The sequence below is a fragment of the Chelonoidis abingdonii genome, chromosome 8 (assembly GCF_003597395.2).
Source record: "Chelonoidis abingdonii isolate Lonesome George chromosome 8, CheloAbing_2.0, whole genome shotgun sequence".
In the NCBI taxonomy this organism is placed as follows: Eukaryota; Metazoa; Chordata; order Testudines; family Testudinidae; genus Chelonoidis; species Chelonoidis abingdonii.
In genome coordinates this window covers 79,565,598-79,578,240 of record NC_133776.1, presented here as the reverse complement: position 1 = coordinate 79,578,240, position 12,643 = coordinate 79,565,598, and the positions used below count along the sequence as shown (strand labels likewise).

At 40.9% G+C, this 12,643-nt stretch overlaps 2 protein-coding genes across 2 annotated transcripts in view; one reads left to right on the top strand and one right to left on the bottom strand.

Annotated features, from left to right (window-relative positions):
- Nucleotides 1–1,413, top strand: part of KIF4A (kinesin family member 4A) — a 36,606-nt gene extending 35,193 nt beyond the window's left edge. The window contains 2 exon segments of the mRNA XM_075068745.1: nt 521–643; nt 1,131–1,413. Coding sequence (XP_074924846.1) covers nt 521–643; nt 1,131–1,316 — 309 coding nt within the window. The 3' untranslated portion in view covers nt 1,317–1,413.
- Nucleotides 1,414–4,818: 3,405 nt separating this feature from the next.
- TAF9B (TATA-box binding protein associated factor 9b) lies at nt 4,819–10,601 on the bottom strand. The gene is made up of 7 exons (XM_032797010.1): nt 10,519–10,601; nt 10,190–10,271; nt 9,072–9,208; nt 8,856–8,990; nt 7,019–7,097; nt 5,966–6,079; nt 4,819–5,173 (listed from the first exon to the last, which is right to left on the bottom strand). The coding sequence occupies exons 1-7, from the start codon at nt 10,567–10,569 to the stop codon at nt 5,010–5,012; spliced, it is 762 nt and encodes a 253-aa protein (XP_032652901.1). The 5' UTR covers nt 10,570–10,601; the 3' UTR covers nt 4,819–5,009.
- Between the last annotated feature and the right edge of the window lie 2,042 nt (nt 10,602–12,643).

Sequence of the window (12,643 nt, the reverse complement as noted above, 5' to 3'; positions counted from 1 at the left end):
TGAGGAACTTAGCTGGTTTTAGCTACCTCACAAACCATCCTGGACATTTTATGATTCCAAACAGTAGCCCTATCTGCCTTTTGCATTTGACTAGCAGTCTGGTTCTGGGAGGCTTCTGCTCCAAACCTCCTCCTCCTCCCCCCCCCTCCCCCCCCTGCACTCTAAATCCCTCAGCCCCAGCCTGGATCCTCCTCCTGCACCTCAAACCTCTCATCCCCAGCCCCACACCAGAGNCCTGGATCTTAAAACAAAGAGGAATTAACCATTCCCTTCCTCTTCCCCCCCACCCCCCCCATCCCCGGTAACCTAGAAAGCAAAATTAGGTGATTTTTGATTCCTTATCACCTTGAAGAACCAGTTACCTTATAACATGTGCCTTCTAGTGCCCATGCCACTTTCTCTAGAGTTCCTGTTCACAGCAAGGGGAAGTGAAATACTAGGATCCATAAGTCTATTTCCTAAATAAGATTTATTGATGGGGCAGCATTGGATTAGGCTAATGTGCATGTCTGTCCCTCAGGATGGTCCTATGAGTGAGGACCAAACCAGAGATTCTGAAGGATCCATCAAACTGGAAGATCCCACTGAAGTGACTGCTGGGGAGACCTTTTTTGAACCAATATGTATCACTCCAACCAAGAAGGTACAAATCAGAAAGGGGGAGCCTGGGTGGAATTGATTTCCAGCCACTGGCTGTCGTATCTTGTTCCTGGCTAGCAGTGGGCACTAAATCAGGAGAAAATTCTTGGAGACAATTTCTCTGCCTCTTGCTTATCCCTAAACTTCTGAGCAATCTGGGAGAATTAGACCTTTTTGCTCTCAAATAAGCCGTTGACATGTTGGCCCTTTTCCTGGCTCAACCTCACCTTAATTTATTCCCAGTGTCCTTATGCCAACTGCGTACACTGGATTCTGCTCCCTCCCACCCAACTTTTCTCTTTCTGCTCCATTTTATAAATCTCTTTAGGGTTTTGGTATGTAAAGAAAATAGAGTATATTTTGTGGATGACCATTAGTGACTGGGGAAAGGCAGCTGGCAATTGTGGATGCCTTCAAGTCTCAGGGGGAGGATTGCCTGGTTTCTTTGAGTGCTCTGGCAGCTCAAGCTAATAGCCTCATTTTCTTACCAGGTCCTGAAAGAGATCACTGAGCAAGATGTGTTTGTCAAGAAGGCGAACACAGCTGCACTCTTAATCAATGGAGATGTAGAGTCCGAGGAGAACCAACTGCCACTAGTGAAAAAGAAAAAACGAATGTTGAGTAGTAACACCAGCTTCTTCTCTGGCTGTACCCCCATCAAAGAGGAGGACAACTGAGGGCAAAAGAGACTACCTGTGACTTTTTTAATGTTACCATGTTGCACTTCCTTTCCCACCTCAGACACTCTTACATGATTAACAGGATCTATTGCTACAAAATAAACTGCAGAAGAAACAAGTCTCAGGTGCTGGCCATGATATGGGTGTCATGGCACGGCAGCTCTCCCTGGGTTGTTTGTCTAGATCTGCCTGAGCAGCTGTTCGCTGTACCAGAACAATGGAGGGAAGTGCTACTTTCTCTTTGGAATATTAAATGAGAGAGTAGACTCATCTAGCCCATGCATTCCAGTTGTATCCTGAACTGTGAACAGTTTTACCTGCATTGTTCTTAGAAGATCATTTTGAATCGCACTAGTCACTGGTCCCTTTCTTCAAATGCAGAAAAAGGAATGTCTGCCCAAGTTTCCATGTGAGCCCTCATGGTGCTTTTATCTCAGTGAGACACTGTTTGTAGTCTTAAAACTAGCTAGCACAACAAACTTGTCAGTGGGTCTGCTCCCTCTAGGCCACTGGTGCCTCACTAATAAAATGACTCACTAGCCCTTGTGTTTTGTGAATATTAGTAATTTTAACCTATTTTAATTTTTGTAGCTTTAATAAAGAAGTATGAAAATGCATAAGCTCTCAGTGCATTATGTCCTGAGCGATTCTAACAGCACCTGTTCCACAGAGCCTCAGTAGCTTCCTAACCCAGGTTGATGTGACTAGACAATAGTTTGATCATGTCAGTGGGATAACTACAACTATCAAAATTCTTCTCTGACTACATGCCCAATTGTACTCCAATGGATATAGTTAGTAAAACTTCCAGCAACTGCTCCAACAGGGCTCTATAGCTAATAGTATTGTGTTCAATAGCTACACTTAAAACTTTGAAAGAACAGGGAACACAAACGGCATTGTCTAACTCTATTCCTCTTGACCTACAAGGAAAAAGTACTGCCAGCTGTACTTGTTCCTGATTTACTACAGCGCCCTGGGTTCTTATATTATCCATGACAGGAACTAAACTACAGGGCCTGCTGAGGCTGAAGGAGTGCAGCATGCTCTAGCTAATCTAAGGCACAGATGGCTCCTTTGCCAGAGGATGACTAGTGACTCAGATAAGCAGTTATGCCTTTGAGGTATACTCTCCCTAAAGGATAAGGTTGTAAAAGAGTGGATGGCTGTTAACTTCATGAACTGAAACCCCTCTTCTGCAGGTACTTAGCAGTTCTGCTGTGGTAATTTCACTTCTCTGAACAAACATGAGAAGTGAAGTTCTGGAACAGCTTTCCGAGGGCAGCAGTGAGCAAAAAAAAAACAAAACCCAAAACACTAACTGGTTTCAAGTCTGACCTGGTAAATTGCTCTTGGGTGGGTTTTTTGTTTTTATGGAGGGGGGACTGCCTATGTGACCATCAGTGACAGACAGTAGCAAAAAATCCCCAACTGCTGGAGATGGGCTACTAGCTGGGGAGGGCTCTGAGTTACTAACAGAATTCTTTCCCCTGGTATCTGTGCAAATTGCAAGTCAAATCTTTGTACATCTTTGAGTGGGGAAAACCTTGACACTTTAGCCCTACTCTTCTTTCACTTTGGAACACTCCTTAGGTTGGTATGTGTCCTTCCAGCTGACAGTACAATTACTAAGACTGCAATCTAGAAGCTACTTTCTAGGGGCAATTAGCATTCCACAAGCTCATGCTGTAAGCTAGTTACTGCTGCAACAGGGTCAAGATCTAACTAAAGCAATTTGAATGATCTTCCAGCATTTCCCAGAACTGCATGCTGCACCTATGCTACTACTATTGAAAGTGGTCAAAGTGGCTTCTTGCACGAGCACTGTTAATAGCTATCTAATTGTCCTGATGCTGAGACTCTCCCCTTCATATGGTGTACCTTGCTCCAAACTAGACAGTGTACTAGGCAACTCATTGAGTATCAGTCAAAAAATACACAACTGAAGATGCAGGATAAGTTTCTTTATAGAGGTTTCAGCGTAGCAGCTGTGTTTGTTAGTCTGTATCCACAAAAAGAACAGGAGTACTTGTGGCACCTTAGACTAACAAATTTATTTGAGCATAAGCTTTCATGGGTAACAGCCCACTTCATAGAATAGATCATACAGTAAGAAGATATATATACAGAGTACATGAAAAGGTGGAAGTTGCCACCAACTCTAAGAGGCTAATTAATTGAGATGAACTATTGTCAGCAGGAGGGGGGAAAAAGCTTGTGTGATACTCAAGACAGCCCATTTCAGACAGTTGACAAGAAGGTGTGTCAACTATTTCAGCTCTCACAAGACATGGCTTGAAAGAAAATGCTACTCTGCAAGCAATGATCATTTTAATAATGAAGCTACCAGAAATCTATTTTGTAAAAGCCCAAATGCTTAGCCAGTTTGAAAACAGAGCTTAGTCACCTTTAGCTAGAGGGCTTCAGTCCAATGACTGTCATAAGTCCTACCACAGTATTGCTATATTAATTCTCACTACTTCCAGTACTCAAACAGTACAAGTTGCACATTCAGTGTCTTTAAACAAATCTACTCTACTAACTTTAGCTTAAGAGTAACAAAGTACATGACCAACTTCTCCTAATGAGAGAAAAGCTCAGTTATCCTGAGGCCTAATACAGCTACACCCCTGCACATAGCTTGAGTAAGCAGTTGCATAGTAATAAAGGTTGGACCATACTCCAGGAAAAAGGGGTTCATTTATCTGAAATACCACCTCTTTGCATAAAATAGTACAATCCAGCAGTTTTTCAATGGCTACAGTGAATATTTTTCAAAGAAAGTTAAGTTAAGTTAATACTGATTGATTGACACTTAAAACTATTTGCTCATCTGTTTCAACAGAGGCTAAATTTGTTAGTCTGTCTCTTATCCCTATGTACATTAGGATCCTGTGAACAGCACAAAGTAGGTAGTTAGTTAAAAATCAAAGCCACTGCCATTATGTACTTTCCTCCGTCTCCACCCATGATGTTCTAAATTCTTTGTCGCAACTCAAGCTAGGGATCACTGCAGACAAGCTTAATAGGCAGCTGCAGTTGAATGAGATGATATATTAAAAACAATATGCAACAAGGTCAATTATGGTGTTCCAGATTTGGGGTGGCATGAAAACACTTCATCTGAAGAGACAGATTAGGAGTAGCAGTTCAGGAGCAGAAAAAGTATGTTCTTAAGAACTAAACCAAGATGTTTTCCTGGTTATTTAAAAATTGACACCAACTTCAAACCTAGTTTAAAAAAAAAATTGTCCTTTCAAATTCTACACCTACCTCTAAATCCTTTTTTAAAATTCTCTTAAAAAACAGTATATAGTAAGAAAAGCATCTGGCAGAAATTGCACTCGTCAAAGCTTCAAGCATTTCTATTTGAATTACAAGAGAGACAGTCAAGAGGAGAGGGAACGACTTACATAACTATGGTACAAGACAGACAGAAACCCTGAATAATAATGAACATCATGGTGAGCAAGCACCAAAAGAGATTTTGAATCACAGACAAGGTTGAAAAACAGCTTTTATTGCAGCATTGTTCTAGCAATATCATTCTTCTCCTGATTCCATTAACTCCGAATATTTACACATTTTCTGTCACAATTTGTGAACAACATTTTGGCAAGTTCCAACTCAGCATCAGACTCAATATGAATCACACCTCTGAAAAAGTATGGAGACCAGACTGTATCCCTTTTATAAATTATCATAATCGTCATCATCTTCATGCTTCCTTTTCAATGGATTTGCCTCAGTGGCTGCATTCTGTGATATCATATTTGTAGTAATCAGAATGTTTTTTGATCCAATTAATGAAGGATTAATCAGAACATTCTGAACTGTAGGGGTAGTAGGCGTTGCTGCATTTAAAAGGAAAAGAAAAGAGTTTATTAGCTGCCAGCGTCACCACACAAGTATACAGCTTCAGGTCCTGTACAGAAAGAGCATTTAGTGTTTCAAGCTAATAAAAATTTAGTTTCCAGTTATAAAACATGTAATATCCCAAAGTAGAAAGTTGTGCTGCATGCTAATATTCCTGTTTATTTTCAATAATGTTCAATGGAGTTTTCATCACATAATTGTGGATTTGTTGCAAAGCTTAAATGAAAATTTGCTATATTGTTTCCTTCAGGTTTTGTTAGTAATTAGTACTCTGGTTGCTTTGTTTTTAAACAGGCTTAGTCCTTAAAGGGTGTTTTTGCTATTTATGTTTGTTAAAGTAGGATCTATGACAATTTTACTGACAGAGAGATAATTAAGAGAATTTGTAATTGTTTAGTAGCAGAAAGTGAATTATTTCAATAGCCAAGTAAAACTAACAATGGCTTTGACACATTTGTATTGGTTATATTAAGACTAAAGAATTGAGGACCAAAATAAAGTTGAAAAGGCAAGCTTAATGCCTTCTGAGTGAGTTGGTGGGTGTCTCTCTCCCTCCACACCACCAGGTTTTTAAAAGAGCAAATGGAAGAAAAAAATTCCATCTTATGGCATCACATTAACCACAGGGTCATTAATAGGGTTAGAAACTCTAGATCCACCACGCAGATCTCTTGTTCCTCAATAAAAGTAAACCAAAACAACCAATATATGTGGTCTTGTAAGAATAAGAATAAGAAGTGGTGTAGGTCTCAAGACATCTTATGTTATACCTGATTTGACTGTTGTCTGAGAGGATGGGATTTGTACAGTAAACCTTTGACCTGTCAGTGATACCGGAGTGCCAACTTTTGTTGAAACAGCTACTGTTTGTGCTGAAGGAGTTCCTGAAATACACAATGATTTTGTTTGAGGACTCAGTGCAGGTAAATATACAACTCTTTATATTACATAAAATGTCTTCAAAAACTGAACTTGCCACGTTCCTATAGAACAGCGATACAATGCCACCCGATCTAACATGAATTTGGATATAACGTGGTAAAGCAGTGCTCTGGGGGGCGGGGGGCAGGGCTGCGCATTCCGGTGGATCAAAGCAAGTTCAATATAACATGGTTTCACCTATAATGCAGTAAGATTTTTTGGTTCCCAAGGACAGCGTTATATCAAGGTAGAGGTGTATCACTATACATTGATATTTCATTAGCTAGGTTTGATCTAGATCTTAATGATGGCCAGATATGCAGGGTAAGCTGTGTGCAGCAGCATGCATACATTTGAATATGAACACTAACAGTGAAACTCCCAGGTGGCCACAAGCACATGCACTCACAGAGGTAGACATGCACAGTTACATGTATATATCTGGTTCAAAATAGCTCAGTCAGTAAAAATCTGTTTAAATCTATATAGTTCAGGGTGTAAGCCCTCCTCAGAATGCAGTTTGTATTTTAAAAAAAGTCATTGAACTAGTTCATATTTCTCTCCTAAAAGAGTGCCACAGTTTCCATTTTATAGAACAGGTCAGAAACACAAGAATGGTTTCATCCTACATACTAAATACAAATGGTCTAGCTTTGGTAATTTACAGAGAAACTTATTTTCATTTAACTTCCATTACACTTTTCTAAAAACCCATTAGGTTGTTAGGATATCAGAGTTCATTGAAATGGTGAGTTGGATGTTATCTACTGTTCCTTAAAAACATACTCCAAGAAGGTTTTTAACATGTAAGAATATTCTTCAAAATTCAGAACTGTTCCATAGGTTTCAAGTTTTTTCTAAACAAGGTCAATATGGCAAACCATAACTGAGCTTTCCCTTACCTAAGGTAGGCGTACTAGGTCTACTTACAGCACCAACACTTAGTCGGGGTACTGTTATTCTTCCCGCAGAGGAAGAGACCTGTAGAGAGAGAACATATGCATTCAGACTAGAGTCATCATTTCAGTGTTAAGAATCACTGATTATGTCTATGATAGCATATGAACGCTCTGCAACATGGAAGAGTAACAAAATATGAACATGTGATCGTGCACAGCCTATTGCAATGCAACACTTATGTCACAGAATTTACCCACTGGGACAGAGGTTCTCAAAATCCTCACACTGTGAGCTACATCCCAGTAGAAATGCACAAAAGTGCAGAATCCCAGCCTTTTCAAAAACTATCTTTTAAAAACTTAAGCTGTTTGAGTTATACAAGTGTAAAAGAAATTACATTAAATATTTAATTTTAAACACACCACTTACAGACTAAGGCCATCTAAAACTTTGTTTTGTCTCAGGATGAAATTTGTTACTCGGGTAGTGTTTACAAAAGAAGTGTTGCTACAGTTATAGCAGTGTTTTAATATTGTGGTAGCACTAACCAATTTTAATATTGTAGTTACAGCTACTAACCAATCATTTATACTGAAACTGCATTGCTAGTTTTGAGTAATACTGAAAATTATTGTACTATTCACTGTATACGTTGTAACGGTACCTCCTATAAGGCTTTATGGAATTATGCTTAGAATGTGTTTTAACAGATCTCAAAGGTTATGATCTACTGAATGTATTAATCCTATTTGCATGCATGTATTGTTTTTGTATTCAAAGTTACAAACGTTGTAAACATTGGCTGTATACTTGATTTCGAAGTAGCCTTCGTAGGACATTTGGTCACTTCTTGGGACGGGAATGTGCAAGTTAAGTGCTTCCAGATTGAGCACTTAACAGACAAAAGAGCTTGGAAGACTCCACATATGAAGTCTACCTGAGGACATTCAAGGTAGCATGTGGGTAATGGCTGCTACCTGCAAGTCCTGAGTCATGCATGGGCATGTGACTTGCCCATGTGATTCCGAATCTCCATTTTGTAACTGGATTCTACACAGGGGAATTATTTGGGTTTAGACGCCACTGGGAGTTGGGCTTCTGGGTGTTAAAGACAAGCACACCTCTGTGAGCCGCTTTCAGGTAAACCTGTAGTTTTTGGGCAAGTAATTCAGACCCTGGGTCTTTGTTAGAGCAGATGGGAGTGTCTGGCTCAGCAAGACAGGGTGCTGGACTCCTGAGCTGGCAGGGAAAACAGGAGCAGAGGCAGTCCTGGCACATGCGTTGGCAGCTTCCAGGGGGGTTTCTGTGATCCAACCCGTCACATACGTGACCAACAAATACTATTATTACATTAATAAGAAGCAATATAATTTATTCTGATTTGCTTTTTCAGTTTATTAAGCCATTGCTTTGGCCTATGCAAAAAGAATCTAACCAAAGGATAAGTCTTCACTTTAGCAATTTGTTTATCCAGAAAAGCTTTGTTCAGATTCTGTGTCTGAACAAAGATGACTTTCTGCCTTTTACCCAATATTCCAGCTGAGCTGGCTGAATGGTCCACAAGGCTACACCTAATGTGAAATCCTTTGTGCTAACCATTTAACAACATAGCCTCTTTTACACAACTATTAAAAGGTAATTAGTGGAAAGAATATCTGTATGCAGTAGGTAATTTTAGACAACTGCCAGAATTAATTTCAATATCCTTTAGCACCCAGAAATCTCTACTAGTATATGCACCTACGTTTGTACCTTGAGAAAAACTGAATAATTTGAGCATCATGTTTAATAAAATGTCACTATCAAACAAAAATCCCATTTGGCTCATAAAACCCTTACCTTTTTTTGCAAGGACTTAAGTCTGTAATTTGGAGCTGTTAAACAGTATCTATCAGGTGGTAGTCTGGGACCAGAATACGGCTTTATCAGTGGCAGTGGGGTCTGATTCTTTTGTCTTGCAATATCTAGCAAAAACTAGGGGGAGGAAAGAGGAAATAGTTATCAATACACACATTCTTTTGTTATATTATGATTCTCTGAATAAGCTTTACTTACATCTCTTGGGGGAGGAGAGGTAAATGACTGGTCTGTTCGACACTGGATTGCTAGTCTCACATCATCTGCATCAACACTGGACTTCTTAGCGTGACTTGAGTAAATTTTTGCATCTTCCAATATAGTAGTCACATACCCTTTGAAGAACAAAACAGAATATCTCCCCCTGAACATGTCTAAAAAACAGCAACCTCTTTTCACAAAACTTTAGTAAAAGTTCATGTACTCTACAAGTTTTCCAGAAACTATGCAAGAATATTATGTCCTAATACACATTCCATGAACCAGAAGATCAATTTGTCTCGTCATAATCAACAATACATTTATTCAGTGTGACAAAAATAAATCCTTAAATACCCATCTAGTTTTATTTCCAACAGCTCCTCTTTTCCTTCAAAACATTTTTGTAAAGAGTTGTGCTTACTGAAAAGCTAACAGCAAAGGCTTGGGCAAGACAGGACAAGTTTTTCTATCAGGAATTTGTTTATGTACATGAAGCCTAGCATGCAATATCGCTCCCACTTGTGCCACAGTCCAGGGCATCTCACCAGAAACATCTGCAAATTGTGCCAAATAATGTAGTGGGGGTTTTATTTATTTATATATATATATATATATATATATATTTAAATAGCAATAGACTCATTTTTACTTTTGTTCTCATGCTAAAATTGGAGCCAAAAATTCTACAGGTGAAACTCTACAGCAGCAACGCACTGCACCACAAACCTTCTAAACATCCAATTATTTTTTTCTGTGCCATACGTTGGAGAATTAGGAACACGGAAACTGCCACACTGGATCAGACCAGCAGTCCACCTCGCCCAGTATTTTGTCTACAAGCGTCCAGAACCAGATGCTTCAGACAATGACATAAGATCATCCTGATCTCTGCTAATCAGAAATTGGTTTAAACCCTGAAACAAAGTTTACTATACTAACAGTTCCTCTTACTGGTCTCCAGTTTTCCCAGGCCTTTGATCATCCTAACTGACTTTCTCCAAAGCTCCTCCACCTCTGCAATAGCCTGTGTGAGAGAGGTGCCCAGTACCGGCTAGGGGAGGTCACACCTGGAAGGCTGAGCAGTGTGTTCTGCATGTAGCACGTTGACAACTTACTGTACGCGAATTCCAACATCTGATTGATAACCCGGGGTTCATACTCCGTGATCCCCATGTCCTTCAGGATCTGGGCCATAACCTGCGTTCGGGAAGAGAAACACAGCGTAAGTCCATCAGATCCGGCGCTAACACCCCGCTGCCAAGGGCGCAAGGGGCTGGGCACACACTGCTTTGGGGCTAGCGCCCCAGCTTCTCCGCGCTCCTTCGCCTAAGCAGCAGCCGAGCACAGAACCCGTCCGGCCGCAGCGAGAACACCCCGGAGCCACCTCACCGAGCCCCTCCACCGAGCCAGGCCCACGAAGCCCCCCCTGGAAGCCCCCCGCTACCTGAGCATCCTTAGGCGCGCTCTTGGGGGACGCCATCTTGCTTTGCTCCATTGCTTCCGGTCAGCTGACCTGCTTATTTCCGGGGCTGCGGTGCGAAGACCTGGCCCCCGGCACGTTCCTGTTGGGCATGCGCCGTGGAGCATCGTGGAACAGCGGAACGTGCCTGTCCGCGGTGCGCTGGGGTTGGCGCCGAAAGCTGTGAGGCCGGGGCTCTGTATGCGCGCCAGGCAGGGGCAGCGCGCGCGCAGGTTACCCCGCTGCTGCTCGGAACGCGAGGGTCCAGCCCTGGTGGCGCGCAGGGTTCGGGTGGCCTGACTCGTGACTTTTTTATTGCTGCGGTTGGTCGCTAGTGTTGGCGGCCCCAAGTGTATAAAAATAAGGAGTGGGGCCCTCCAAATCCTACTTAAAATTAGTAAACGAAACGTTCATTTGATTTGCCTAATGGTGTCTGAGCCTTTGGCCTGCTCCTGTGTCACATATTCAAGTTTTTCCTCTAACTGAGATCCCCACCTAACCACATGCCTCCAGGAGCTGGGGCTTTCAGAAATATATCGATCATACGATTTGTGATCAAAGCACAAGAGTTGGCAGTGCTGGATGACATGAGTTTGGGGGAGCTAGAGGAGGGAGAAAATAAAACTGAGCAGAGGTCTGCAAAATAAATAAAATCACAAATGCCTGCTTTCCTTCATTTTTCTTTCCCACACATGCAAAAGACATATATATTGACATAAGAGTAGCCATACTGGGTCAGACCAAAGGTCCATCTAGTCCGACCATGGCCAATGCCAGATGCCAAATGAACAGAACAGCTAATCATAAGTGATCCATCCCCTGTTGCCCATTCCCAGCTTCTGGCAAATTTGCTAGAAAGTAGGCAAAATTATCATAAAATGGAACAGACAATGGTGACGAATGAAATTCTAAAAGAGAAATTGGGCAAATGTTAAATATGGACCAGGCAAGGGCAATTAATAAGTACTGACTTGAAAAATTAGAAATTTGGCAAAAAATGATTTTTAAAAAAATGTATTCCTATCAGCAAGGGCAATTGTTTGGAAAATTAAGACAAATAAAAAGCAATCTTGAGCTAACATGAGATGTCTGCCACCACCCTGATCACTCTGTGTATGATGTATCTCTCTATCCATTGCCTTTTGGCTTTCTCTTTTTAGGTCCAAATCTTGCAAATTGATGTATGTAGGCTTGTGTGGATTCACTTATCTTAGGTACTGATCCACCAAATACTTACACATATGCATAAGTTTATGCACAAGAGTAGTCTTGTTGATTTCAGTGGAACTACTCACACTTGCAAAGTGAAACATGTTTACAGGATTGAGAATATTTAGGGCACTTACACATTTTTGCTTTTGTGCCTGAATCAGTAGGGAACTATGGACCAAGTTTCACTACCGTCTTGAGAGGGTTACCAATGCCTATGGGTCAAACTCCATTAATCCCTCTATCTACGTCCCAGAACTCTGACACCAGCATTACTATGGAAGGACTGCGAGCTGGAAGAACGTGCAAACAAGGATGGAATTACTTATATTTTTAAAAACACATTGTTATTCTGTGGAAGGAGGGAGACGCTTGTAGAAGATAGTGGGCAGCTTCCTTCCTTTCAGGCTAAATGGGGGAACAATTAAATGCCCTTTAGTTTAGAGATAGTTGAAACAATAGTTGCCAGTGCCTAAAGCACAGGTTGCATTTAATTTTAAGGCCATTCAGGACTCTGAACTAACTGTGTGGGCAGAGGAGTTTCACTAGGGGCTGAATATAAGTACAGGACAGGACTGAATTGATTGCATCTGTGTGTTTGTGATAGAAGGCAGAAGCACCACAGGAGCATGCAAAGTAGCAAAGAAACCTTAGACAAAGCCAGAGAAGCTCGCATAGCTTGACCCTGAGAAAAGCCTAAAGAGGGAATTTTTGTTTGGAGTGCTGGCTGGAAAGAGGGTTGGAGCTGCTGTTATACCAATAAAAACTAGCAGGATCTTATTAAAGGGGGCAAGACATTTGTCATGTTTATTGTAAATACCAAAATAAAAGATAACAGCAAACAACGTTGTTTGGCTACTTATTCCTATGATTACTTATATATATATATATATATATATAT